We start from the raw sequence: 27,719 nt of genomic DNA on the forward strand, positions 1-27,719 counted from the left end.
AGATCACTGTTAAGTATGATATCAAGTTTTATTCAGTGTACCTATAGTTTAATTAAGACTTAAAACTTTAATTAAAGTTTATTAAATTAATAAACAGTGTACCTACCTATATAGTTTAAGTTTAAGAAATTTGGCTCTCAAAAGAAATCTCAATTGTTGTACTGTTGATATTTGGCTCTTTTGACTAATGAGTTTGCCGACCCCTGCCCTAGGGGGTTCACCATAAGTTGGCTATGACTTGACAGCACATCACACACACAAAGGGTCAGGACATTTTTCTTTGAATGCAGGAGGGGCTGTGGGGGGACTGGTAGACCTCCTTTGGGTCTCCGTTTCAGTCCCTGGCACTTCCAGTTAAAAGGACCAGGCAGTAAGTGATGTGAAAGACCCATGCCAGAGACCTTGGAGAGCTGCTGCTTGCCTGAGTAGACAATACTGTGCTTGATGGACCAAGAGTCGGGTTCAGTATAAGGCAGCTTCACGCGTGTTTGTGTGTGTGTGTCTTTTGGCAACCCTAACTTGAGGTTAGGCTGTGGGATGAGCCCTTCTTTCTCCCAGCTTGCAATTAAAAGAATACATGTGAATGTTAGTGATGCCATGTCAGCCCTCAGGTTTGCCGTTATCCACCTTAATTTTTTTAACAAAACGGTTCAAGCCTTCCACGAATGGTCATGGATTTCTCTGTTTATTTGATGTTTTACTCGTTGCTGTTGTTTTTAAAAGAAACTTGGTTTTAAAGTGAAAATTGCTCCAGGATCGGGGTGGGGAAGGTTTTACTGGTGACCTCACGAGGAGGCTCGCCAACTGCATTCGTGCACAGTTGCCTTCTGCTTCAGACTTGCAGACAGTGTTGCCAGATGTGCAAAGCTTTTCATGCATGAATGAGAACTCAGGGCCTCCCCACACATTCTCGCCTTTTGTATTCTCGTGCGCAAATGAATGAAAATTATTGCAGCACTAATTTGGTTGCCTGGTAGCAAGTCCTAGTGTGGCCAGGCAAATTATGTGTAAAGACAAATTATATTTTAAAAGTGATGGAAGAATGTTTAACAAACATTCACCGCATTCCATAGCATTTTATTTGCAGGGCAGCCAAAGTGTGTTCACCCTCCTCCCCTCATGCTATGCCTGTCTTTACCTTAGGCTAGAGAGTTGGGAGGTTTCCTGTAGTTGTTGCTCTAACCCAGGGGCTAAGGAGAGCTTTGCTCTAAAACCCACCCCCCAGTGCGAGGGAGAAGGTTTACTTTAACACTCTTCCTTTTTATTTTGGCTATAGTGATTGTAGATAGAGCTTCAGTGGGAAAGCCTTTGGCAAGGAAACAGAGGGGGAGAAGAGAATAAAGCCGGGGGGGGGGCAAACACCCCTTGAAGCTGCATTAGTTGTAAAGGTGGCTGAATACGCAAGTTCCTGCTGCCCAAGAGAAACAGAAAAAGTGCGGTCCACCCCCACCGCACCACCCCCAGCATACAAGAGTTCTGATCCAAACCTGAGTATTCTGCAGCTCTGATAAGAGGATTCCACATCGATAAGTGGGAAACGCTGTTTGCAGGACGGCCCCCCGTGCTTGATTACGGGAGAGGAACAGATATTTTGACATGCAGCCAAGGTTCTTCCAGAGCAGCCCTACCATTCAAAACTGTTCTGTCTGTTTTCACCTTTAGAAGAGGCATTCTCTTATAGGTGGCTGTATTTAAAAAACAACAACCAATTTCAAGTATTTTTAAAAGCTGGTACCTGACAAATCGCTTTTTTAATCGATTAAAATGTGTTGGTTTTTTTGTTTTGTTTTTTGTAAAATAAGGTTATTTGGGGTGTCAGTGAAAGCACTGTTCAATGCAGTATGTGAAGACAAAACAAACTAGGAGATAATCCCCCCAGCATCTTGTCTTTTCAGTTGGTCTAGTTGAGGCATGTCTTTAATGTGCTACTGTCACACAAGTAATTCAGCACCCCAACAATGAAAGGCTGAAGGGCCATGCATCCTCAATTTGCCTTGGGTCTGTGCAGAGAAGGGAGGGGGTTTAAACCTTCGGTCCTCACTCAGTTTCACAATTAGGGCCAGTTCTGAATAGTGAAACAGAGTGGAAGCTGAAAGGTTAAACCCCCTCTCCCTTCCCTGCATGACCCCAGAGGCAAACTGAGGAAACTGCACAAGCCCACAGTTTACCTTTTATGGATGAACTGAGATATATGATCTTCAGTCATCTGAGCACAAAGAAAGTTTGTTTGAAGGAAAAGCAAATCTCATATCTCTCCCCAGTAAAACTGGGGAGAGGCCACAAGTCATTGGGAGATCATCTGCATCTAAGATTGTGGGAAATATCTTTCTCTACTTGCAATTCTGGATAAATATTGAAAAGCTGATTTCTTGACAGCTTGGCAGCTGCCAGAGGCAATCTCTACACCACAGACTTCAGAACCAGATATTACCTGTATTTGCAAAGGTGCGGGCAGGGGAGGCATTTGCAGGGAAGAATTGGCAGGAAGAAGTGCTTAACTCCTACCATTCTACCAGCTCATTCCTACAAATGCCTCCCCAGTGCTGTTCTCCCCACCCCCATCCATGGGGCATGACTTCTGATTTTGAGTCCTTAAGCCCCGTGGTACAGAGTGGTAAGCTGCAGTACTGCAGTCAAAGGAAGCTCTGCTCAAGACCTGAGTTTGATCCCGACAGAAGTTGGTAGCCGGCTCAAGGTTGACTCAGCCTTCCAAGGTCAGTAAAATGAGTACCCGCCTTGCTGGGGGTAAAGTGTAGTCGACTGGGGAAGGCAATGGCAAACTACCCCGTAAACAGTCTTCCTAGTAAACGTTGTGATGTGACATCACTCTAGGGTTGCCAGGTCTCTCCTCGCCACCACTGGGAGGTTTTTTGGGTGGAGCCTGAGGAGGGCGGGGTTTGGGGAGGGGAGGGACTTCAGTGCCATAGCGTCCAATTGCCAAAGTGGCCATTTTCTCCAGATGAGCTGATCTCTATCGGCTGGAGATCAGTTATAATAGCAGGAGATCTCCAGCTTGTACCTGGAGGTTGTCAGCCCTATGTCACCCCAGTGGTGCTTGCACAGGGGACTTCCTTTACCTTTAAGCAGAATAGTCATTCTTTTTCCCCGTAAGAGGGTGGCAAAGGAGTCACCTTAAATGCATTCTCAGCATTTTCACTGTACTTAAGTCCTCTGGGTTCTGTGGGGAAAGCCACGACTGACTCAGCTGACCTAGAAGAGTAGAACTCTGCTTAGGATTGCACTGTCAGAAACTCACAGGCCGAAGCCAAACTAGCAAGCCATAGTGCTGGAATTTTGCCATCTGCTCACCCAGCCCGATGACTTCAGTGCGTACTGCGGGCCAGCAGTATAAGAACACCCAGTCCTCCCACCTTTTTGCAAGGAGTTGTCTGATTTTGGATTGGAGAGACAGCAAAGTTTTTACTACAAACGTGTGGTGTTTGACAGCAGTGCTTGGAAGCACTAGCTGTATTCCTAAGACCACTTGCAAAGCAGATAATGCAAGAGCGATGCCTGTTGGCATCCTAAGGATGCTTGCCTCTGTCCTGGTTAGCATGACCTGATGCACAAGAGGAGAATAGCTCTTCTACTTTAGTAGTCAAGCAAAAGAGCATGTTGTTGTGCAGGGCTGAAGTACCTCTCCCTGAAGAAGAAGAAGAAGAAGAAGAAGAAGAAGAAGAAGAGGAAGAGGAAGAGGAAGAGGAAGAGGAAGAGGAAGAGGAAGAGGAAGAGTTGGTTTTTACATGCCGACTTTCTCTACCACTTAAGGGAGACTCAAACCATCTTACAATCACCTTCGCTTCCCCTCCCCACAGCAGACACCCTGTGAGGTAGGTGAGGCTGAGAGAGCTCTAAGAGCGCTGTGACTAGCCCAAGGTCACCCAGCTGGCTTAATGTGTAGGAGCGGGGAAACAAATCCAGTTCACCAGATTAGCCTCTGCCGCTCATGTGGAGGAGTGGGGAATCAAACCCGGTTCTCCAGATCAGACTCCACCGCTCCAAACCACCACTTTTAACCACTATACCACTCTGGCTCCCCGAGTTCCTTCTTCTATGTAACTCATAAAGACTCAAGAACCTTGTCCAGTTTTCATTTGCCTTGTTGATGGCTTGTAAGCCACAAGCTGAAATCTTCACTTTGTATAAGATCTTTGGGGGAGATGGATAGATGGGGAATGTTCTGCTTTTTCTTCTTAGCTGTAATGATTTACCACCATTCTTTCTGTTCTGCGATTGTGTTGCGGTGCTGCTTTTAACAGAAATCCCGAGGAAGGGCTGTGGCTCAGAGGTAGCAGGTCCAGAGCTGTCAGGAACTACAACACTTGTTCCCCCAGAGGAAGATTCCCTCTATGCTTCCCTCCATTCCACATCTGAATCCCCCAAAGAAGACATAACTTCCTGCATTGAAACAGGGATGCTGCTACTCTCTCCCAGGGGCACCTTGCCCAGCTTCCTGACCCCCTGAATTTTGTATCTCCATTTCCACCCTCCCAGCAGCCCTGTCAAGGTTCAGACCCTGGCATCTCCATTGGAAAGATTTTTCTCTGCTGGAGATCCTGGAGATGTGCTGCCAGTAAATAATACTGAATTAGAAGGAACAATGGTTGGACTCAGAATCAGGCAGCGTCATAGGTTCATTTTAATTTTGATGCAAACAAATTGTTGAAATGGCAGGATAAATAGGGTTGTCAGCTCCGGGTTGGGAAATACCTGGAGATTTGGGGGAACGGAGCCTGAGGAGGGTGTGGTTTAGAGAGGGGAGGGACTTCAATGCCATAGAGTCCAATTTCCAAAGCTGCCATTTTTTCCAGGGGAACTGATCTCTGTCACCTGGAGATCAGTTGTAGTGGGAGATCTCCAGCCACTACCTGGAGGCTGGCAACCCTAAGGATAAATGAAACATACAAGCAATCAGGTATCTCCTACAAGCCCACCCCCGACACACATTCTTCTCTAATTTACCTCCCCAGGTTGTTTAAATTGCAGCAAAATGTCAGAGGTGTTTGAGCGCCTCAATTTCTTGGAAGCCAAGGTCAGTCTCTCTTAATGTGGAGTGTGTGTGCACGTGTGTGTGTGCTGCTTGATGTGATATTTTCCTCCCTCCCCTGCAGCCCTAATCCAAGAAGCCTCTTGACCAAAATAGGCCAGAGCAGGTAAAACTCCTTGGCTTCACTGGGTGCATCGGAGCAACGAGGGGATTCTGCTCCTTCTGGCAACAGGGCCACCTTTGGATCTGCTTAACTGGAAGCATGTCTGATCTTTGCTCATCAGAGAAAGGGCTCCTGCCCCGAGGTCCTTTTCCAGTGGTAATTTGTGGTACACAGTTAGGGTTGCCAGGTCCCTCTTTGCCACTAGTGGGAGATTTTTGGGGCAGAGCCTAAAAGGGGTGGGGTTTGGGGAGGGGTGGGACTTCAATGCCATAGAGTTCAATTGCCAAAGCGGCGATTTTCTCCAGGTGAACCGATCTCTATTGGCTGGAGATCAGTTGTAATAGCAGGAGATCTCCAGCTACAACCTGGAGGTTGGCAACCCTATACACAATAAATATGCGACAGATTCTAATTTGTTGCCTGCCCACAGCCCACGTTTCCCCAAGGCTGTATTTCTGTGCTTAGAGATCGGGTGGCGGATTCTGGGTGCCGTTAAGGGTGGCCAAGTGGGAAGCTGGTGGATCTGACACAAGAGAGGGTGCAGTCTACTGGGAAGTTGTCCTGTGTAAGCCCCCATTGAAATGATCGGGCACTGCCCAAGAGCATGCCAACCTGGTCATTTCACTGGGGACCTGTGCAAGAGAACTTCCCAGTGGATTGACCCATGTTAATTAGTGAAAGAGCAGGTGCCGTTTGGATGCTCTGACAGGCCCTGAAACATTTTGGGGCCAGCCCAGGGGGGAAATACTGCATGTTAGTGGACCTGCGCTCCCATCATTCTTATGTAATGATTATATCGTTCACCTTCCTCACTGAGGATTTCATCATTGAAAATGCTCGCTCTTGTTCCCAGGTAGCAACCCTCTCAGCAGCTGAGTCTGTGACTTCCGTGGTACCTGGCAGACGACAGTCCCCTAAGGGAGATGCCTCAGCAGACTCCCTGGCTCTGTGGGGCTCTCTGGCTGCTCAGGGGAGCCCAGGGGACGAAAGTGTAAAAGGTAAGTGAACAGGGAGGAAAGTGCTAGGTTTACTGGGCAGGGGAGAGGAAATGTGTAAGAGCTAGAAGCCAGCCTCCTCAGAAGTGTGAACATACTGTCTCTAATAGGGTTGCCAGGTTTCTCTTTGCTACCGGCAGGAGGTTTTGGGGGCGGAGTCTGGGGAAGGCGGGATTTGGGGAGGGGAGGGACTTCAACGCCATAGAGTCCAATGGCCAAAGCAGCCATTTTATCCAGGGGAACTGATCTCTTTTGGCTGGAGATCAGTTGTAATAGCAGGAGATCTCCAGCTAGTACCTAGAGTACTAGTAACCCTAGTCTGGTTCTCTGGTAGGGTTGCCAAGTCCCTCTTCACAACCAGCGGGAGGTTTTGGGGCGGAGCCTGAGGAGGGTGGGGTTGGGGGAGGGACTTCAATGCCATAGAGTCCAATGGCCAAAGCAGCCATCTTCTCCAGGGGAACTGATCTCTATCGGCTGGAGATCATTTGTAATCGCAGGAGATCTCCAGCTAGTACCTGGAGGTTGGCAATCCTATTCTCTGTGAATAAGAAGCACTCATTTTTCACTCCACTTCCTTTTTCCAAAACAACATAAAGGGAATAAGGGGGGTAGGGAGGGATCTGGGCCTGCTCCCTGCTCTAGCTTCTCATTCATCAAGGAGTTTGATCTTTGACACTGACCAGCAACCACTGAATAGCAATCTTGGAGCCTTTCTGCTCTGTCATAGCACGGCCTTCCCGCTTGGTTCTTCGAAGCTTCTCTTTGCCCCACAAAGTGTTTTTTGCTTTGTTTGTTTTTAAAAAACGAAGCGCTGCAATTCACAGGAAGCATAATCCCATGGCCAATCCCACACGCTGTGGCTTTTCTGTGCTCTCACGGCATCGTGGCACACAGAGACAGCCCTGAACACAGGTTGCGCTGGTGGTTGGTGAGTGCCAGCATGTGTCCAGTAAGCTTGCCAAGTTCACACGAAGAACGCAGAAGCCTCCTAAGATAGGCTGTGTCTTCCCTGGAGAGAAATGGGGTCAGTAGAGTTTTTGCTGCTGACTGTCAACTGCAGCCATCTGACCTCCCCTCCCCCAGGCTCCTGCCAGCGTTGCAGCAGAACTGGTTAGAAGTACACCGGGCAGAGGGCGGGTTTAAATTGGAAGCAGCTGGGTGCTGGGACCGTTCTGGGGTCTGGCAATGGTTCCAGCTTTGGCTTAAGCTCTTTGCAGCTGGAAAGATTTATCAGGCCTTCCCTTGCCCTGACGGAACATGTGTTTCTGGTTTGGTGCACAAGGGTAGGAGAAAGAAGAGGGAGGGAATTACTGGGAGAATCTCTTTGGTTTCTCTTTGCACAAGGAATACGACGGTGGCCAGAATAGGGACAGTCATCAGGGTGGTGGAATCAAGCGGGAGACATTCTGCACCGTGCGGGAAGTGGACAGAGGGGTCCAGTCCGCCCACTTTCTCATACCGTACAATCTTTGGATATACTGTGAGGCAAGCCAGGTCTGTTCCTCATTTACACTTCTGCACACACAAAATGTTGTGCATCGTGCAGCATTTTGGGCACCAGACTCAGATTTTTAAACAACACAACTATCTTTATGTGGTGACTATGTGGCGAAGGAACCACAATATAATGGTTTTGGCACAGTGACGAGCATTGTGACTGCTATGAAGCCATTTCCCCAGCATCAAGAAAGCGGCTCACCACATTTTTCTGGAAAACGATGGCAATATTGAAATACAGTCACAGACATCGGCCCTCAGTTTAATTTTTTTTTTAATCCAAAGTTTCTAGCCCTCATGGTTGAGGCTAGCAGTGGTGGAGGATAGAGAAAATACATTTGAAATCTTGCAGCCAGTGCCTGCAAGATGCTTCTGTGTTCCAAGACAGAGTACACAAGCAGCCCCAATTAGCTTCAGTACGCTGTGCCCTGTTACCACTTGGGCAGTGTAAGTGGCAAAGGCCTGAGTTACTCTCCTGGCATTGGCTATTCCAGACTGCTGACTGACAGAAAGGATGGGGAGGATGGAAGAAGAAGAAGAGTTGGTTTTTATATCCCACTTTTCTCTAGCTTTAAGGAGTCTCAAAGCGGCTTACAATCACCTTCCCTTCCCCTCCTCGCAACAGGCACCATGTGAGGTAGGTGGGGCTCAGAGAGTTCTGAGAGAAATGTGAGAGCCAGCGTGGTGTAGTTAAAAGCAGTGGTTTGGAGCGGTGGACTCTGATCTGGAGAACTGGGTTTGATTCCCCACTCCTCCACATGAGTGCCGGAGGCTAATATGGTGAACTGGATTTGTTTCCCCACACCTACACATGAAGATAGCTGGGTGACCTTGGGCTAGTCACTCTCAGGTATCTGTTGTGGTGAGAGGAAGGGAAGGTGATTGTAAGCCGGTCTGATTCTTCCTTAAGTGGTAGAGAAAGTCGGCTTATAAAAACCACCTCTTCTTCTTCATCTTCTTCTGACTAGCCCAAGGTCACCGAGCAGGCTTCATGTGGAGGAGTGGGGAATCAAACCTGGTTCTCCAGATTAGAGTATGCCGCTCTTAACCACTACACCACGCTTGCTCTCAGAGGGTCCCACTAGGGATGATGGAAGCACTGGGACAGATGACTTGTTCCTCTGCATTATTCCGGTATATTCAACCCTGACTGAATCAGCATTCAAACTTCCATTGAATTACTATGTGTTTCTGTCTTCATTCTAAAAAGCATTAATGAGTAGGAAGCCCCTGGACAGTAGGGAAAAAGGCATGGAGGGTGATCAGCTATGCCACCCTGTTTGCAAAGACTGTACCCTGTGTCTTATGCCCTCTGTTTCCAGCAGGTTTTCCAGGCCCTAGAGACAGGCTGAGGACAACCATTCCAGGACGGGACGGTACGTATAGATGTAAGGCCATTTAAATTCAAAGCAATCTAGCGAGCTTCAAAAATCATAATGTGTGATGCTCCAGCATTAAATGCATTTGTGATATCCTCTGATAAAGAAAAGCAAACTCCCACCCCCCATACCATATTCAGGTACCTGCTGCACCTTATCCATCCATTCCAGATGCAAGCTTCCCACTAAGGGGATGTATCCAGTAAATCCGAGGTTCTCAAACTGTGGGTTGGTACCCAAAAGTGGGTGACAGCTCTCTTGTGGGTGAGTTGCAGGAGGAGAAATGGGGTTTGCTGGGAGAGGAGGCTTGACAGCAAATCTGGGTTTGCCTCTGCACAGAGTGCCCAATTGCTGTGAAGTACTGCTTGTTGCTCAGTAATGTTATATACAACATGAAAAATAAAGAAAATTATTCAGTGTTACTCGACAGGAGAGTCCTCCATTTCATGTTGGGAAGGCAGAAAGTAGCATGGAGTTTTTTGCAGGAGGGTCTACAGTAAGTTTAGAAGGGGGTCCTGAAAAGATATATGAGGCCATGTGAACAACATAGCTTTTAAAACAAAACGCAAAATTGGTTCCATTTGTGAAAGTCAACCAGAGCTTACCACTCTTTGGAAGTCAGCTTCCAGTCATGCAGTCTGTTTTTTTCATGCTATATCTCTAATAAGGCAATTGTTCTCCATCTGTACAGAGTGGCTAGAGTACATGTTCAGAGTGCCTCTTCTTCTTTGCTCAGCTACCATTCCCAACACTGCTGGTGCTGGAGGGAATGTATCTCCCATGAAGGCTCGAGCCTTGATATCTCCCTTTTTGTTCAAGACAACCACATTTGTTGGTGTTCATCGTTAACATTTATTTTTCATGAGCTTATGAATATGCGAACCTCTCTTTGAGCATCTCCTTTTCCTGCCTCCATTTCAGGAAGACTGGCCTCACAAGGGCCTCCAGGCCCAGCAGGTCCGAAAGGAGATGCTGGTATCCGGGGGCCTTCTGGTATTCCTGGCGTTAAGGGTCCTTCTGGACCACAAGGTAAGCCTCGGGCAACAGTGGCCTGTTCAGCATGTCAGCAGCTTCTTGTACCTTCTTACGGGAGGCTGTGGCTCCTGGGAAGAGGCTGAGAAGAGAAGACCCCCTTTCTAAAAACGTATTTGCATTTCTTTATATCCTGCTGTTCTCCCCAGTTGGGACTCAAAGCGGCTTAGAACATTGTTCTCCCCTGCTCCATTTGCTCACAACAACCACCCTGTGAGGTAGGCCAGGCTGAGAGTTTGTGATGGACCAAAGGTCACGGAGCAAACTTCCTTGATAGAAGTGGGGATTCAAACTCAGGTCTCCCAGGATCATAGTCCGACTCTCTATCCATTATGCCATGCTGGCTCTCAAAGAAGCAAATTGTAGTCTTGGGCATGAAGGACTGGCTAGCGTGCCACAATAAATGAAGTAATTAAATAATGAAAGGCTTCTGAGTAGGGTTGCCAGGTCCCTCTTCACCACCAGTGGGAGGTTTTTGGGGCGGAGCCTGAGGAGGGTGGGGTTTGGGGAGGGGAGGGACTTCAGTGCCATAGAGTCCAATTGCCAAAGCGGCCATTTTCTCCAGATGAACTGATCTCTATCGGCTGGAGATCAGTTGTAATAGCAGGAGAACTGCAGCTAGTACCTGGAGGTTGCCAACCCTACTTCTGCGATCCAAAAGCGCAAGAGAGGCTCCCTGCTCTGCACCACTCATTGTTCTGGCCTTGCTTTCTTATAATCAGCGGGAAGCGCTCGAGCGAGTCTGCTGTGTTTCTGCATCTGTTATGGTTGGATCATTCAGTCGCGCCCGATGCAATCAGTTACCCATCCTTTCGCACCTCTGCACACGTTTCTGTTCTGGTCTGTCTACCTTCTCAGGAGAGCTGCTCAGAACAATGACTCCTACAGAAACCCAAGCTTGGTGGGCTCCTCTGAGGGCAAGCCAATCTTGCTCGCTCGCATTCTAAAAGTAAACCGCTTTGGACGCAAGAGCGAAGCGTGCCTCCAATTGTAATTCAGGGGGGAAAGCGTGCCTCAACTATCAGAAGTTTGGGAAACTCTGGACTAGGGAATCTGAGGAAGTTGACTGACTGCCCAGACTAAACTAGGGACAAGTCCCTGTAGCTTTGGGTTTACTGGGGGAAGGGGAGCGAGTGAGGTTGCTTCCCCGTGCAAACTAGGCCAGGGACCTGGCAAGGAAAGGAGCTAACATGGAACTGCGATTATTTTTGGCAGCGTGTCTGCTGTCTCTGTGGGTCTGCTTAATGTTTATTGGGTTTGGAAGGCATCCCAGAGAAAGTCGCCTCTGGCCATTTGGAGTTAAACATTAACCAGCCAGCCCTACCCTATAGAGGACCCATTAGCTTCCCCCCCCCCCCACACACACACACTCCTCACTCCCTCCCAGGCCCAGCTCCTCTTTCATGTCCCACTTCTTTGTTCAGGACCTCCCTGGACTTTTGGGGAGTGTGTGGGAAGACCCAAACCGTGGCCCCCCTCCTCCTCTCCTATCTCCGCATGCTCCTGGTCTTCAGTTGAGAGACACGCAAAGCCAGAAATATACTCTGTACCCTTCATAATGTAAGAATTATACAAAGAGCTCGGCTGGATCAGATCCAGGGTCCATTTACTCCAGCATCCTGTTTCCAGCTGTGGCCAGCCAGATGCCTGCAGGAAGTCCTCAAGTAGGGCATGAAGGCAACAGATTCTCCCAGCAATTGGTCTTCAGAGGCCCATGAGGCTGGAGGTCCAGATTGGCTGTCACAACTGATAGCTGTTGACAGACAGCTGTTGACTAGATGACCCTGGTGGTCCCGTCCAACTCTATGATTCTACATTTCTATGACCTCTCCTCCATGAATTTGTCCAATCCCCCTTTAAAGCCACCTAAGCCAGGGGTCATCATCACACCTTGTGATAGTGAACTCCATATGAATTCATTGTGTGAAGATGCACTTCCTTTTGTCTGTCCTCAGTCTACTGCCCATCGGTTTTGTTGAGTGCGTTTAGTACCATAGGAGAGGGAGAAAAAAATTCTTTATCTGCTTTCTTGATTTCTCTCTGTACACCATCCATGACCCCATAAAGGCCTACGAGGGGCTGATGATAATGGCAAAGGCAATGTTCTTCTTTGCTATCATTTCATCAACTGAGTTGCGTCCAGCACAATTGTTTTGAGTAATTAGGGATCTGATGACACCTAGATATGAATCCCAAATTGATACTGCATTGGGAATTACCTATGATGATTTTGCTTAATTCTTTGTTGCTAGTGACTCTCTGATCTGATGCAACCTGGATGCCAGCTTGTATGTGGTCAGCGTGTCAGAAGCACCATGGGTAGGGTTGCCGGCAAGGGCTGGACACTGCAGGAGGTTACATGGCCAGAGACATTCAAACAGGTATCATTCCAACACTGTGATGTAACTTCCTATATAACCCCCAGAAGTGTTGTTGGCATGATATTCTAGGAGTCTCCCCAAACTCTATGGTTTTACCACTTCTGGTTTTACCGTAAAGTTTCAGAGGAGACCTAGAGCACTGCAATAACATCACTTCCGGGGGTTGCATCTGTTTTCCTCTATCACTGTTCTGAGCAGTAGTGGGCAACTGGGGCTGCCAGCAAGAGGGTCTCCCACCATAGCACGAGACCTGGCAGTAGAAGTGGGAGACCACCATGGAAGTCTTTGCAGAGGAAGAAAATGGCAAACCACCTCTGCTTACTCACTTGAAAACTCTATGGGGTCCCCATAAATCAGCTGGGACTTGATAGCGCTTTACAAACACACAGGCACCACTGATAGAAAGGGTGGTGGCAGAGCAACTTCACAGGTTTTTGGATGACACATCTGCTCTTGACCCATTTCAATCTGGTTTCAAGCCTGATTTGGAGATGGAGATCACTTTAGTCGTTCTGATGGATGATTTCTATTCACAGATGAACAAAGGGAATGCTTCCTTGTCAGTGTTTTCTTGATCTGTCAGCAGTGTTTAATACAGCAGACCACTCTGCCCTATTAATCCACTCTATCCTATTAAGTAGTTTGGAAACTGGGCTAGATCTTTCTATTTCTATCCTGCCCTTCTTTCAAGGAGCTCAGGGTGGTATACATTATTCTGCCCTCCATTCTAATCTCTAAAACAACCCTGTTTAGTAGGTCAGGGTGTGGATGACTGGTCCAAGATCACCCAGTGAATTTCAGGACCAAATAGGGATCTGAACCTGGCTTTCCCTAAGCCCAGTCTCACACTCTAACCCCTACTATATCTCACCAGCTGTCTAGGTATGCAGGTGAGGTCAGACTGAGAGTGTGGGACTGGCTCAAGGAAGCTTGCAGGGTTACCTTGCTTAAATAGTTTTGGCCTTTTCTAACTGACAGAACTCAATCAGTTGTTGTTAATGACACCTCAGTTTAGTTCTTAACCTGTGGTGTTCCACACTGATCTGTGCTGTTCCCATTGCCTTTTAGTACCTATGTTAGGTTGTTGAACAGGTTGTCAGTATGCCAATGACACACACTTCTGTATTTCTTTAAATAAGCTTCCTGAAGTGGCTGTCTTGGCCCTCGGCCAGTGCCTGGGTGCTATGGCTGAGCAGCTGAGGGAGAACAAGCTCAAACTGAATCCCAGCATGAAGGAAGTGATGCTAAGGTGACCCAGAAGGGACTGTGTTGCACACTTTGACTCCTTCCTTTGCAGGTTCTGTGAAGAGCTTGGGAGATGCTTCTTGATCTAACCTTGTTGATGGAAAAGTTAGTGTGGTGGCTTAAATGGCCAATTCACACAATATGGGGTACACAGGTTCTGTCTGGGGTCCCCACTCTTTCAGACATGAATTGTGAGTTCTCCTCAGTTCCCACATGTGTGGTGGTAGATGGGAATCACAGTGCATATGGAGAACGGGCTTCAGCCTCCCCCTCTTCACAGGCAATTTCAGGTCAGAAGAATAATATGGAGGCTGGGAGACGAGCCCGTTTTCCACATGTGCTGTAGTCCCAATTAGAATTGGGTACCACATGCAGGGGAATTGAGGAGAACCCAAAACTCACATCTGATCTTTACACAGAGTGAAAACACCAGACTCAACATGTGTACCCTGTGATAGGTGAATTGTCCCTGAGAGAGCTTTTTCTTTGCAGCAACATTTAGCCAGGAAATGATCTCCTGTTATAGACTGGAACAAGCCAATCTGAAAATATAGCACCTGTTCTTAAGCATCTTATTTGACTGCTTATTGGTTTCTGAGTTCAGTTTAAGGTGTTGGTTTGTATTCCTAAAGCTTGGAATTAAATCAAAAGAGTTTCCGTCTAGACATTAGGAAGAATTTTCTAACAGAGCGGTTCCTCAGTGGAAGGCTTCCTTGGGAGGTGGTGAGCTCTCCTTCCCTGGAGGTTTTTAAGAAGAGGTTAGATGGCCATTTGTCAGCAATGCTGATTCTATGACCTTAAGCAGATGATGAGAGGGAGGGCATCCTGGCCATCTTCTGGGCATGGAGTAGGGGTCACTGGGGGGGTGGGGGAAAGATATTTGTGAATTTTCTGCATTGTGCAGGGGGTTGGACTAGATGACCCTGGTGGTCCCTTCCAACTCTATGATTCTAAGCCATTCATGAGCTTAACCACCTCCCTCTCTCACCAAGCTCAAAAATTGCACTGCTTCTTTAAATTCCTGCTTGCTGTGTTCTAAGGGTTGGGACTTGGCATTAGGCAGGCCTGCTTTGCTATTTAGGTGCTTGCAGAGGTCAAATGTTGAAGCAACATCTCTTTTGCCTGGGAGCTCTCCCAGGTCCTGCAGAGCTTGAGATCTCTGGAGATCTGTTGTTTGGTACTTATTGAATGCACCGGATAACTCCTGTTCCAGATAAGTCATATTCCAGCCTTGAATGATGCCCTGAGGGCTCTCAGTCCCAATGGTCCAGGAGGCAGATAACAGCTTTTGCTAGCATCAAATGGCTGTGAAAAAGACATTTGTGTTCTGTGCAAGCACATGCACATCTTACATTGCAGGATCTGAGGTTGAATGTCTTTCAAATCTTTGCTTTTTATTTTCAGATAATTCTACAAGAAATACACAGTTGTTATTCAATTGTCATTCTCTCCCCCCCCCCCGCGCCCCTTAAATACACGCTGCTGTATTTGTTATAGGGAAACTGCATTTTCTCTGCACGTTTCCTTTTTTTCTCCACAGTATTTTATTGCTGGGAAAACGCACGTGTAAACCCTGGCCTGTTTACCTTCAAAAAGACAGGTTGATTAGACAGCCAATGAATGCAAAAGCAGGTGGATCCAAAACATTTGCTCCAGCCTCTAAGCATGACATGCTTTTTGTTTCCTCAGACCAACATCCCAATTACTGTTCATCTCCCACCTAAACTATTGAGGTATGACTCCATTCCAGATACTTGCAATAGCTAATAGCCCACCCCACCCTCTTTTGGCTATGCCCAAACTTAAGGGAGAAAGTGTTTGGCATAAACGAAGAGCAAGCTGTGACAATATATCATCTCTCACGGAGTACTGCAAGATTTGTGAAGAGACGTGACGTGTCTCAGAACATTTGCTTTTCCGCAGAATGGCCGTTGCCAACTTTCCAAACCCTTATGGAACAAACACCCTGTGGCTGAGCCCCCGAAACCTCCATAAAGATCTGCAGTTAGATCTTGTGAAAGCTGAACTCAATTTTGTTTTTTTGTTTTGTATATCAAAGGGGTTTTTTTTTACGCCTGTTTATTTTGAGTTTTTATCCTCCCTTGTTTCGAGAGCTGAGCATGTGAGATACAACTTCTGTATGAAATGAAAGAATCCTTGCCCCATAAAAGAGTTTTACACATAAACAAGGCTCAGAGACAGAAGGGGAGCCCAGGATGGGTGACCGCCCTCTCAGTTTGCCAAGTTAGCTGGATTAGTGTACAGAAAAATCTCAGTGTTATGTTTTATAAGGCCTTTTCTATTTTCTAGTCCAGCAGAGCATTAATAGAACCCTGTTGTATTTTGCTGTAAAATGAGGGCAGCAGCCAAGATATATAAGCAGCAGACTCATGAAAGTGTCCTGGTTATCTGTTTTTCCTTTCCAGCCTCTTCCTTGCAACCAGGTTTGGTGCAACCGATAGCCTGGGGTGCCAAGATTCCAGGTGTTCTCAGCTATGTAAAAGTCTTGGCAGGGAGACAGACAGAAAGAAGCACTGTCTGGATTTCTGAATGAAGCATCCAGAGGCAGCTTTTTTGGGGGGAGGAGGGATATCCCCAGCATTCCAGCAGGCACAATGGAGAGCTTTCTGATCTCCACCGGCTGCCTGGAGCATAGACATAGTTCTGAAGCAGAGGAAGTAAAGAAATGACAGACATTAAAAATGAAAAGAAGAAAAAGGACAGCTCTTGATTATTCAGCGTGCCACCGGCATGCTGCTCAGCATATAGTGAGGTTTAAGGCCAGAGGGAGAAATTTTATCATGGGGGGCAAAAAAAAATAAAAAAAATGGGGGAGGGGGGCAAGCAGTCCTCCCTGGAAAGTGGTTGGTGTTAAGGGCCTGTGTGCTGGGAAGAGGGGTCAGACCTATGCAATCCCAGCAGCAAAAGGCATCGTGGCATAAAAGGGTGGATGTTTGCTGCAAGTTCTTTTATACTAGTACAGCGCAGAAAGAAATGTAAGGCAATACCCATGGTTCCTAAGCTCAAGGCCCAACTATAATTTTTTAAAGTTGCATTTGTTGACACTCTGGCCTGTCTTCTGGTGCTTTATGGGCACACGTGACTGCAAGGGCCATTATGCTTTCTTTGGGCGCAAATGGCAAGTGCATAAGACTTCTCTTTGTCATGGTCTTGTCATGTATTAGCATGGTGTAGGGGTTAAGAGCTGTGGACTCTAATCTGGAGAACAGGGTTGGTTTCCCCACTCCTGGCACATGAAGCCAGCTGGGTAACCTTGGGCTAGTCACAGCTCTCTTCGAACTCTCTCAGCCCCACCTACCTCACAAGGTGTCTCTTGTGGGGAGAGGAAGGGAAGGAGATTGTAAGCCGGTTTGATTCTCCTTGAAAGGTAGAGAAAATTGGCATATAAAAACCAACTCTTCTTCTTCTTCTTCTTCTTCTTCTTCTTCTTCTTCTTCTTCTTCTTCTTCTTCTTCTTCTTCTTCTACTACTACTACTACTACTACTACTACTACTACTACTACTACTACTACTAGACTAAAAAACACATTAAAGGTAGAACTATATATTCCAGTCTCCGCAATATATAAAACCCTGTCTCATGGGTTCCAGGGTGTTCCCTGAACAATATTTGCTATGCCTAAACCGTGTTAAAATTTTGCAGCCAGGCAGTCCTAATTCTTTGCAGAGAAAGGAGAAATTCTGCACCTTCTCTAAATTTTGCACATTGGCACAATCCCTATTGTTTTGTGTGATTTGATCTGGTGTTTACTGATCATAGCAAGGGCAGTGATGCTTTGCCCGCAGCCACCCACATCTCCCCAGTTTTACCTTGTCTCTGTCTTCCTGTGTTCCCTCTACTGTCTCCCATGGATTGAAATTTGAGATTGGAAGCCCCTGTTTTATTGTACACATACATGTTGAGATGATTCGATTATTATTAATAATAATGTTCATGTAAGTAACCACTGGGAACCTTATTCAGCACTTTCTCTGGCATCTGAAATTTCAGCAGCCTTTTATGCTTCCTTCACAGCCATGAGGGCTAGAAACTTTTTTTAAAGTGAAAGCTGAGATCCTCAGGAAGGTGGTTTCTGTGCTCACCATTAGATCTGTGCTTTTCCTGTGCTCCAGTACTGTCCTGACATAGACACAGCTCCGCCTGTGTGGTGCCTCTCATTCCAGCCATGCGTGTGTATTGCCACCAGGCACTGAAAGAAGCCCCCTTTCCTGGCCCATCTTTCATCCCTGTGTTTTCCTGCTTCTCCTCTAGGTCCTCCGGGTCCTCCAGGAAAGGATGGTGGAAGGGGCTTCCCTGGAGAGAAGGGCTTACCTGGCCTCCCTGGTCCCCCCGGCCCACCAGGTCCACCAGCCCCAGCAGGGCCCAAGATATCAGAAATCCCTGACCAAAGTAAGTAGCTCTGTGTCAAATAGAGGAGGCCCTGCCACGTTTTTTTTAAAAATGTGATTGTTTTAATTGGGAAATATCATCTCTTCAGCTCGCTTGCTGCATGGTCAATGGACTGATCAATAGCTGAAGTTGAAAATGAGGGAAACATCTCCAGTTGAACTAAAACAAAGGAGCTCCTTGTTAAACAAGAGCTGTTTTCTTTCACTTTCACCTTGCTTCAGCTACTGATAAACCTCTTTATTTTGTAATAAAGTAGCTGTGGTGTAGATCTGCAGAAGTGGTGGAAGCAAAGAATTCAGCAAAGCATAACAAAGAAACCAGAGACTCCCTTCCTATCTAAACAAAGATTGTTGGCCCAGAGTAGCAACCCTGAATCTAATACCTCCAAATCAATGTGATAAAACAAGCACATCGCTGGAGAAAAAGAGAATGGGCAAACAAAATGGGTATTAAAGAATACTTGTTCTGCTTCAGAGCGAGAGTCAGAAGCCAGGAATCATAAGCCAAGAGTCAGCTGCTGTTACTCTAGAAAGTCACAACTTAACACAAGCCTTTATAATCCTTTCAGGTCAGGGGACACCCAGTGACCAGCCTGAGTATATAGAGTCACTGCAGAATCTAGGAACTAGAAAATGCCTTGACCTGTAACCTCAGGTGGTTTACTACATAGGGGAGCATCATTCAGGTCTGTGGGTTCATGGTTCTAGCCCAGATAACCCCTGATACTTACGCAGACTCAACTATTCATCATGAAAATACTGGATAAAAATTATCTACCTGTAATATCATCCATTTCGTATCTTAGCACAGGGATCTGCAACCTGTGGTTCGAGAGCCAAATATGATTGAGTAAAAATATGGCTCTTTTTGAAAAAGAAGTATCTTTAACTCAAGGTATATTGGCAGGATAGTTGAGATGCTAGAATAACCAGTATATGAAGGGAATGGCAGGGTGGGACTAAAGAACTTCTGAGACATCCTCTATGAAAAGAGAGACGAACACTTGCCCTAATCCATATGTGAACCATGCGCAGATTTATGCTGGTGCACTAAAACAATTGTGCCAGCTTCTCCTGTGTATATTTGTTACTTATTGTGAAATTTTGTGTGCCACTTCCTAATAAAGGGCATGCAACAAACAATGTTTGGGCTGCAGAAACTTTATGGATTATTAATCAACATGTCAGTTAGCAGTCATGTTAATTCGAATACTTTTGTTTATGAAAATAGGCTTTCTTAAGTACTGGCTTTTTATTGATTGGCTCTTTAGTTATATAATATTGCTGACCCCTGCCTTGTCATGTATGCTTAGGTACATAGTGGTACATATTGACCCTCAGCTGAGGAGACTGGTATAGTGTGAGTTTGAGCTCTTGGAATGGAGTTTTGTGCCGGTGTGCTGCGTTGTATCCCTGTGATCATCTCAGGATGGGCTTCTTTCACAACCTGTCTGGTTCCCAAAGAATCATGGCCCATACCCTGATCTCTCCTTCCTCTTTGTCACAGGGGACCCTCTTCTGTCAAATACTTTTATTGAAATGGGTATCACAGGGCCAGCTGGCCCTCCTGGGCTTCCAGGGCCAATGGGTAAGTACCTTCCCTGCCCTTATCCTAGCTCTTATTTGGGGCAGTGGAAAGCCAGGGTCTTTGCTTGTAAGTTAGCACATAACAGTGTGAAGAAAGTAAACAAATTTAAATCTGGTCTGTCTCTTTTTATCAGAACCATGGAAAGCTGAGTTATCCTGGAAAACCGATTGCCGGTAGAGTCAGGACAGACAAAAGAGAGTATTTCTTAATACACAGTGTTATGGGATTCATGACCACTTGGCACCAGCTGAGAGGTGGCTTCTAAAAAAGGATTAGAGAAATTCAGGGAGAATAAGTCTGCCAAGAACAATTTGCCAGTGAGCGAACATGGAATCTCTTTATTCAGAGGCATTATCTTTCTGACTGAATTATTAGTCTGTTATTCATATTTACAAGTTGGGCGCTCATGAAGAATTGTGGGAGGGGGGAACAATTTGCAAATCTCCCCCCTCTTCCAGGATTGTCTAATTCTAATGGGCTTGAACAGGTTAATTTTTCTCCCCCTCCCTTTTTTTGTGTGCTTTGATTCAGCATTCTACCCCTTCTGAAGCATTTTCACTCTTCAATCCGGCTGGTGGGTCCCCCCCCTTTTTTTTCTTTTAGGGGTTTCTTTCTTTTGTTTTCCTTCATTAATTCACAGTGTCGTATTTTTCTTCATTCCTTGGTTGTGGGTCGCTTAGTTGTGCTGCTTCTCTTATCTACGCAGAAGCTAGACAGTTTACTCTTAGATACTGTCATACCATAATAATATTGTTTAATGGTGGCATATATCCAACCATGTCATTCCACCAACAGCACAATATTACTTCCATTTTTGGGAAAAGGAGGTGATTTCTGCCCATCTCCCCCTGTCACTGTAAACCCTGACTTACCCCTATGCTGTTCCTGAGTATCTGCTGACACCCCCTCCCTGGAACAAAATGGCAGGGGTACTCAGTGGATTGTAGCCAGGAGAACTGGGAATGCCCCATTCTGCTAAGTGGATAGTTGGATGCATGCCATCATTTATACATTTTAGTTGATTTGTTAAATCTGCATAATTTTTGTATATGCATGTTAATTATTGGACTTCTAGTCAATTGATTACATGTGCATTAATTAGCATATGTGTAAACAGTGCTTGGTTTTAGATGATGTGCACAAAGGCCATAGCAGACACCCTCATGGAAGAGGAGGTTCCCCTGTGTATGTGTGTAAGAAAGAGAAAAGGGAAGGCCTCTTCTGAGACTGCACTTGCCACCTGCAGTTTTTGTATATTCTTATAATACACTGGTTCCCAACCAGGGGTCCGTGGACCCACAGGGGTCCGCGAGAACTAAATTAAGGTCCGCGAAACAAAGTTATAAACCCATAATAAATTAATATTTTCAATTAAAAGTTCTCTATTATAAAATATATATATTCAAATATTATTCTAAGTTTAATGTTTAACTAACAGTTATGATTAAAGTTTATTTTCAAATTCTCAGAATTTTTATTTTGAACCTTGGGGTCCCTGCACCGAACAAAAAAGTCCTAGTGGTCCCTGGTCAAAAAAAGGTTGGGAACCACTGTTATAATACAATAAATAACCAGGTTTTTAAAAACCTTTAGCTGATTAACAGACTTCTCGACTAGTTGGATGTTTGGTCTCACCCAGCCTGGAAGACATACTTGGTTTCAAGTTCTTGCCTCATGCCAGCCTATCAGTCAATCAAACAATCAATCAATCATTCAATCAATTCCACTTATTACCCTGCTCTCCCCGGCCAAAACCGGGCTCAGAGCAACTTACAGAATAGAAATGTCCTATTAAATTAGTAAAAGCGTTAAAACATTTTAAAACTGCCCTATAAAATCATATAAACGTTATCCTAGTTTACCTAAGGCACCTCTAGAGTATAAAACACAAACTTCAACTAGGCGAGCAGATGGAATAAATACCAGATTGAATGGGAAAGATATCACCGCAGTGGGGAGGTTAGGAAGGCCAGCATTTATATATAGGGAACCGTAGCTGGCCTCAGCCATAAGCCCGGCGGAATAGCTCTGTTTTACTGGCCCTGTGGAACTCTTTGAGATCCCGCAGGGCCCTGGTCTCACTAGAGAGGCTATTCCACCAGGCAGGGCCAAGGCAGAAAAAGCCCAGGCCGAGGCCAGCCGGACACTCCTCGTGCCGGGGACCACCAAAAGGTTGGTGCTAGCCTACTTCTTTACAAGGCTACCAGGGAATGTGCATGGGGCCCTTGACAGAGTCAAACCACCCAGCAAGGATCCAGTGCACTCAAGTGGCACAGAATGTGTGTGTGTGTGTGTGTGTGTGTTGGGGGGAGTCACAACAGATGGAGGACAAGATGCTTCTCCAGAGCCCTTTAGAGAACTGGGGTTACAGAGACCTCTGGTGCCCGTTGTAACAATTGCACTTTGTACAAGAAACCCCACTGGAGGTCCAGGGGATGTGGGAAGGGTCAGGTCATTGCAAGGTGGTCCAGAACTCCCCTGAGGAATTCCTGTACTTTTGTCATATTTTAATGACCCCCAGAAGCCGCCTCCTATTGAGTCAGACCATTAATCCATCTAGCCCAGGGCAATCTAAACTCACTCAGCAACCCTCTCTGGCTTCTGAGATTGCAGCAGCATCGCCTATACTTTTTCTAATATACATTGGCCGCTGTAATGGCTAGGACGTTGCTGTTTTTAAAAAGAAGAAAAGATGGTAGAGATTCTCAGGAAGATGAGTTCTGTACTCTGTGCCTTTCTTTTGCTACTCCAGAGCAGAGGCATAGACACAGCCCTTGGCCTGCAGTTGATGTGAGACGTAAGGAGCAATCCTAAACAGGTTTGCTCAGAACTAGGTGTCACTGTATTCGGTGGGGTTTGCTCCCAGGAAATTGCTCTTAAGTTTGCAGCCATAGGCTACTTAGGCCCATACAATGTGGGAGAATAGCAGGGATCCTGGAAGAACTTGTTACCATGTGTGGGTGGCTGAGGAGTGATCCACACAGAGGATCATTTAAGGGATCATAAAGGATCATCTGAACAAAAGAACAAAGTTTGTAGTTAAGCCTGGAAAAAACACTGAGATTCAGATTACTAGAAAACAGAGAGCATTTGAGCAGGATATAAAATGCATTTTATGCAATCAGAATAATATCAAGGAAGCTTGTAAGTACCAAATACTGTAATGACCACAGACAGTGGCGGGTCTACTATGAAACAGGGATTAAAGGAGGATAAAGTGACCATGCGTTTTCACCCTTAGTGTCTAACTAATTATAAAGCAGTTTATATGTGTTGCTGTCCATTTAATGTGGGTTCTTGCCTATCCTGAATGGAGTTTTGTCTGTGGAAACTCCAAGCATCCAGGCAGCCTTTAGATCTGCAGAAACTGAGAGGTTTTGGACCAGCAGCAGAGCTGAGGGTCAGAACAAGGACTTGAACAGAGATCCCAGTAAAAATCCAAGGTAGAGAGCCTGGGAAAAGCACTTTGCTTCACTGGAATGTGAGGAGAAACTTCATAAATCAGAGGTGGAGTCCTCTTTTGTCAGGAAGGAAGGTGTCAAGAGAATAGCGCACTGTGCATAACAGCACCTTTCTGCTGCCCCAGAAGGTCGGACCAGAACCAATGGGTTGAAATTAAATCAAAAGAGTTTCCGCCTAAACATTAGGAAGAACTTTCTAACAGAGTGGTTCCTCAGTGGAACAGGCTTCCTCGGGAGGTGGTGGGCTGTCCTTCTTTGGAGGTTGTTAAGCAGAGGCCATCTGTCAGCAGTGCTGATTCTATGACCTTAGGCAGATCATGACAGTGAGGGCAGGAAGATCTGCATCAGCATTTGGCTCTCAGGGCCCTTTCTTGCATGCCCAGGGTAGTGCCGATTGCCACTTTGGGGTCAGGAAGCAATTTTCCTCCAGGCCAGGGAACCTGGAGGGGTTTTTGCCATCTTCTAGGCATGGAGTAGGGGTCACTGGGGGTGTGCGGGGGAGGTAGTTGCGAATTTCCTGCATTGTGCAGGGGGTTGGACTAGATGACCCTGGTGGTCCCTTCCAACTCTATGATTCTATAAATTACCAACCAAGGTAATAAGTCATCTTTCTCCATCTAGGTCCTCCAGGGCCAGCTGGGAAGCCAGGATCTCCAGGGCATGATGTAAGTATACCACATTTCTGAGAAGGCGCCTAGGTTTCTGAGGGTACCACTGTGGCTGAAGCATCTGATGTGGTTCATTTCAGGCCAGCCATTTGGAAGGGACATGGGTTTTTCCAGGCACTGGAATCGGCAGTATTTAGGGAACTGAACTGCGGCTCATAGCAGGAGGTGTAGGTTACCTCTTATGTTCAGGAGCAGACTATTCCTTGCCACTTGGATCCAATTCCTTGAAGTGTTAAGAACTAGACGGACTCGTTTGAGAGCGGATGCCAAGCAGAAGTGGGAAGAAGCTGTACTTTTTCTGATGGTTCAAAAGAACATATGAGCTATAATATGTGAGCTGCCAAGCTGACCGAAGCCACCTGCCACGTATGCGTCTCACCGGGGGCTCAGTAAAGCTCCTGTTTTTCCTGTCTGCCAAGGACTGTAAGATCTGTTGGGTGTGTAGGTGGGGAGAACTGGCAGGCTGTGATGAATGGCTGGTGGACTGTGACTTGCTTGGTAGGACACTCCATTTGTGCCATTTAATGCCTTGTTGGGGGGCAATATAGGACTAGAGAGTGAAGGGCAGAACTGGCTCGAGTTTTGGGTGGGCAAAAAGAACTGTGCCCCCGTGTGCGCAGATGTGCACATTGACATGCATATATGCAGATGTACACAACATCCTAGAGGAGGGGGAGTAGAGTACAATTGGCAATTCCTTTGCCACTGATATAGGACTTGAAGGAAGGTGGAAGAGCCTCAGTCAGCAGCTTCTCAGGGGGTCTTTTTCAGCTGCAGGCCCCCTGGGAGCCTCTACAATGTGGCAGGGCTCTCTGGGACAATCTCCCCTTTCTAGTTAGGAGGGGTTCCTAGCGAGAACCGGCAGGAGTTGTGCTTCTTCCCCACCCTTTGCTTAGAGATTGGCACTAGAGTCTTATTGGTAGGGCCTCTTGGGGCCCTGACACTTGCCCGATTGTGCTGTCCCCTGATGCCAGTCCTGGCAAAAGGGGCACAGTTTTATGTATTAAACACAGACATAGACCCCTCTGTTTGAGAGAAGTCCACTATTGCAGATCTGGGAATGGGCAACAGAGACCTACGCCTGCTTAACCCCCATTCCTTGCTGGCACTTCCAAGGGTAGCGGGAGAAAAACGGTGTGTGCGCCAGCATCACAGGAGTGTGACATCACTTCTGGCAAAAACCAGAAGTGACATCATGACTTCAGGTGCACAGCTGTAGGATTCGCCCAAAACTCTAGGGCTTAACAATTGACTTTTAGGCAAATCCTAGATCACTTCTCCCCCCCCAACATAATGACATCAATGTCAGTTTTCAGCAGAAATGAACATAAGAACATAAGAAAGGCCCTGCTGGATCAGACCAAGGCCCATCAAGTCCAGCAGTCTGTTCACACAGTGGCCTCTAGGAAGCCCCCAAACAAGACGACTGCAGCAGCACCATCCTGCCTGTGTTCCACAGCACCTAAAATAATAAGCATGCTCTTCTGATACTAGAGAGAATAGGTATGCAGCATGACTAGTATCCATTCTAATAGCCATGAATACCCCTCTCCATGAATATGTCCACTCCCCTCTTAAAGACCTCCAAGCTGGCAGCCATCACCGCATCCTGGGGCGGGGAGTGGCATCACACACAAATGGCATCACACAAAGGCACAACTGTGCAGGTTTCTACCCCCTAGGTCTTCCCGGGGGGGGGGGAGAGTTGCCGACTATTGTTGGCAACCCTATAACAGGCTCAGGGCTGAAGCAAGTGAACCTTTGTCTCAGGAAACTCTGAGGGAGACAAGAGCAGGGTCAGTAAAGTAGATGGCAACTGCCTGGTTGGAGAGGGCATGTGGTGGGATGCATCTTGTTTGATAATGGAGTTGAGTTGTGATTTCATGCAGGGAATCCCTGGAAAGCCAGGTGCTGACGGGACAGCCGGTATCCCTGGGGACAAAGGAGAGAGAGTGAGTATCCTCTCGCATCTGGCTACGTGGGTGAGTGGTTGGCATAATATCTGGGGAAATCTTTAATAGAAGTTTTCCAAAGAACTTATGAGAATATGATGGACAATCTTGGAAACCGAAAACCCTGGCAAATAGTCAAAGATGAAGGAAGGAATATTCTGTGGTTATTATATCATCACATTATTACATCAATAATGTTATATCAATATTATATCAATTAAATATTATACCAATATATCATATTATTATATCAAATTGTTATATCATCAAAACTGAGAGAACAAATAGCCAAAGAAGGTGGCCAATTAAGAAAGAAGACGATTTTCGAACAATTAATCACTGGAGACTCAAGACATTTATTAGGAAAAATTTATAAAATGTTATTGCAATATGATACAGAGCAAGTTATTAGCCCATGTACAAACACTTATTGGTCCCCTATGATCCATCGAAAGAAAGTGTCTCCAACATACAGACGTTTCCTCATCTGATGGTCTAGAAGTAATTCCTACTAGCCTGGGGTAACTAGGTAGTGTTAGCAAGGTTGCCCATTCTCTTTATTGTTTTACAAATCTCTAGTGCTGCAGTAGTCCAGCCATCCTCTTCTTCCCACTAGTTAACCAGAAAAAAACATAGCCTGGCCTGCTCTTAAGCCATTAACAGCATCTTGGTATGCTGGAAATCAGAAGGTAAAACTTTTTCTCAGTGAGCAGATAAAAGTTCTCATGGGCTATTAGTTGCAGTTATGCTAGTGATTAATGGATGTCAATACAAAGAAACAGCACAAGCTCTTAACTTAGAAAAGTACAATGCTATATTCTAAGACAAATAGTATACAATCAATACACATCACATGAAAAACAAAACTGTACCATAGGCATACGAAAATAGGGTAAACGAATTCTTATTAAACATCTAAATGTACAAATTCCAGCACCGTGAGTAGGGAGTAACGAAAATGTTCATTCCCAACGTTGGTAAGCGAAGAAGATGACTTGCCCCTTATGAGGGAATCGGCGGCAGACCTCAGTTGGTCATGCGCAGTAGAGAAGCTGAAAAAGTTGAATAGCTGGAAGTTGGTCATGCGCAGTAGAAGAACTGAAGGCAAGTTGAATAACTGGAAGCAGTGATCATGCGCTATAGAAGAAGTCGTTTGGAGCAGGAACCGCCAGTCATTCAAACAAAATAGCAAGATAATAGCTGTAAACATATATATTTTTTGAACACGTAGCCATGGTGCAGGAGATGAGATTATTGGTCTCTAGATTATTGTTCACGTTTCGCTGGGGGGCTTCATCAGCCAATGGTGATCAGTATAAGACAGTCAATGCTGCATTATAAGTGACCCGCAGGTTCACGTCTCAGTCATAACACCTCAAAGAATTTGTTTACCCTATTTTCGTATGCCTATGGTACAGTTTTGTTTTTCATGTGATGTGTGTTGATCGTATACTATTTGTCTTAGAATATAGCATTGTACTTTTCTAAGTTAAGAGCTTGTGCTGTTTCTTTGTCATTTATACAGCGCTATTCCAGTGATTAATGGACTGCAGCAAAGGCTGGTTGAAAAAAAATTGGCATGCCTTCATTCACCATAGTCTAGAACCATGAACCATGACTGTGGTAACAGGCAGGAACTGACAGGCACCCAGATAACCCGTGGGAGCCAGCGTGGTGTAGTGGTTAAGAGTGGCGGATTCTAATCTGGAGAACCGGGTTTGATTCCCCACTCCTCCACATGAAGCCTCCTCCACATGAAGCCCTGGGCCAGTCATCAATCAATCAATCAATCTTTATTAAAAACAGTCATAGACCAGCACAGCTCTTCACAATTTACCATTAAAACCTCTTGGGCCAGTCACAGTTGTCTCAGAACTCCCTCAGCCCAAGCAGAGGTAGCCAATAGCAAACCCCCTCTGAACTCTCTTGCCTTGAAAACCCTGTGGGGTTGCCATAAGTCA

At 46.1% G+C, this 27,719-nt stretch overlaps 1 protein-coding gene across 1 annotated transcript in view; it reads left to right on the forward strand.

The window, feature by feature from the left end:
• Window positions 1–27,719, forward strand: part of EMID1 (EMI domain containing 1) — a 76,255-nt gene that overhangs the window by 33,907 nt on the left and 14,629 nt on the right. Inside the window, exons 5-13 of the mRNA XM_056859871.1 lie at window positions 4,971–5,032; window positions 6,004–6,148; window positions 8,965–9,018; window positions 9,943–10,050; window positions 10,492–10,500; window positions 17,953–18,090; window positions 19,597–19,677; window positions 23,760–23,803; window positions 25,696–25,758. Coding sequence (XP_056715849.1) covers window positions 4,971–5,032; window positions 6,004–6,148; window positions 8,965–9,018; window positions 9,943–10,050; window positions 10,492–10,500; window positions 17,953–18,090; window positions 19,597–19,677; window positions 23,760–23,803; window positions 25,696–25,758 — 704 coding nt within the window. The remainder of the gene's footprint in view (window positions 1–4,970; window positions 5,033–6,003; window positions 6,149–8,964; window positions 9,019–9,942; window positions 10,051–10,491; window positions 10,501–17,952; window positions 18,091–19,596; window positions 19,678–23,759; window positions 23,804–25,695; window positions 25,759–27,719) is intronic.

Source organism: Euleptes europaea, chromosome 13, assembly GCF_029931775.1.
Source record: "Euleptes europaea isolate rEulEur1 chromosome 13, rEulEur1.hap1, whole genome shotgun sequence".
Lineage (NCBI taxonomy): Eukaryota > Metazoa > Chordata > Lepidosauria > Squamata > Sphaerodactylidae > Euleptes > Euleptes europaea.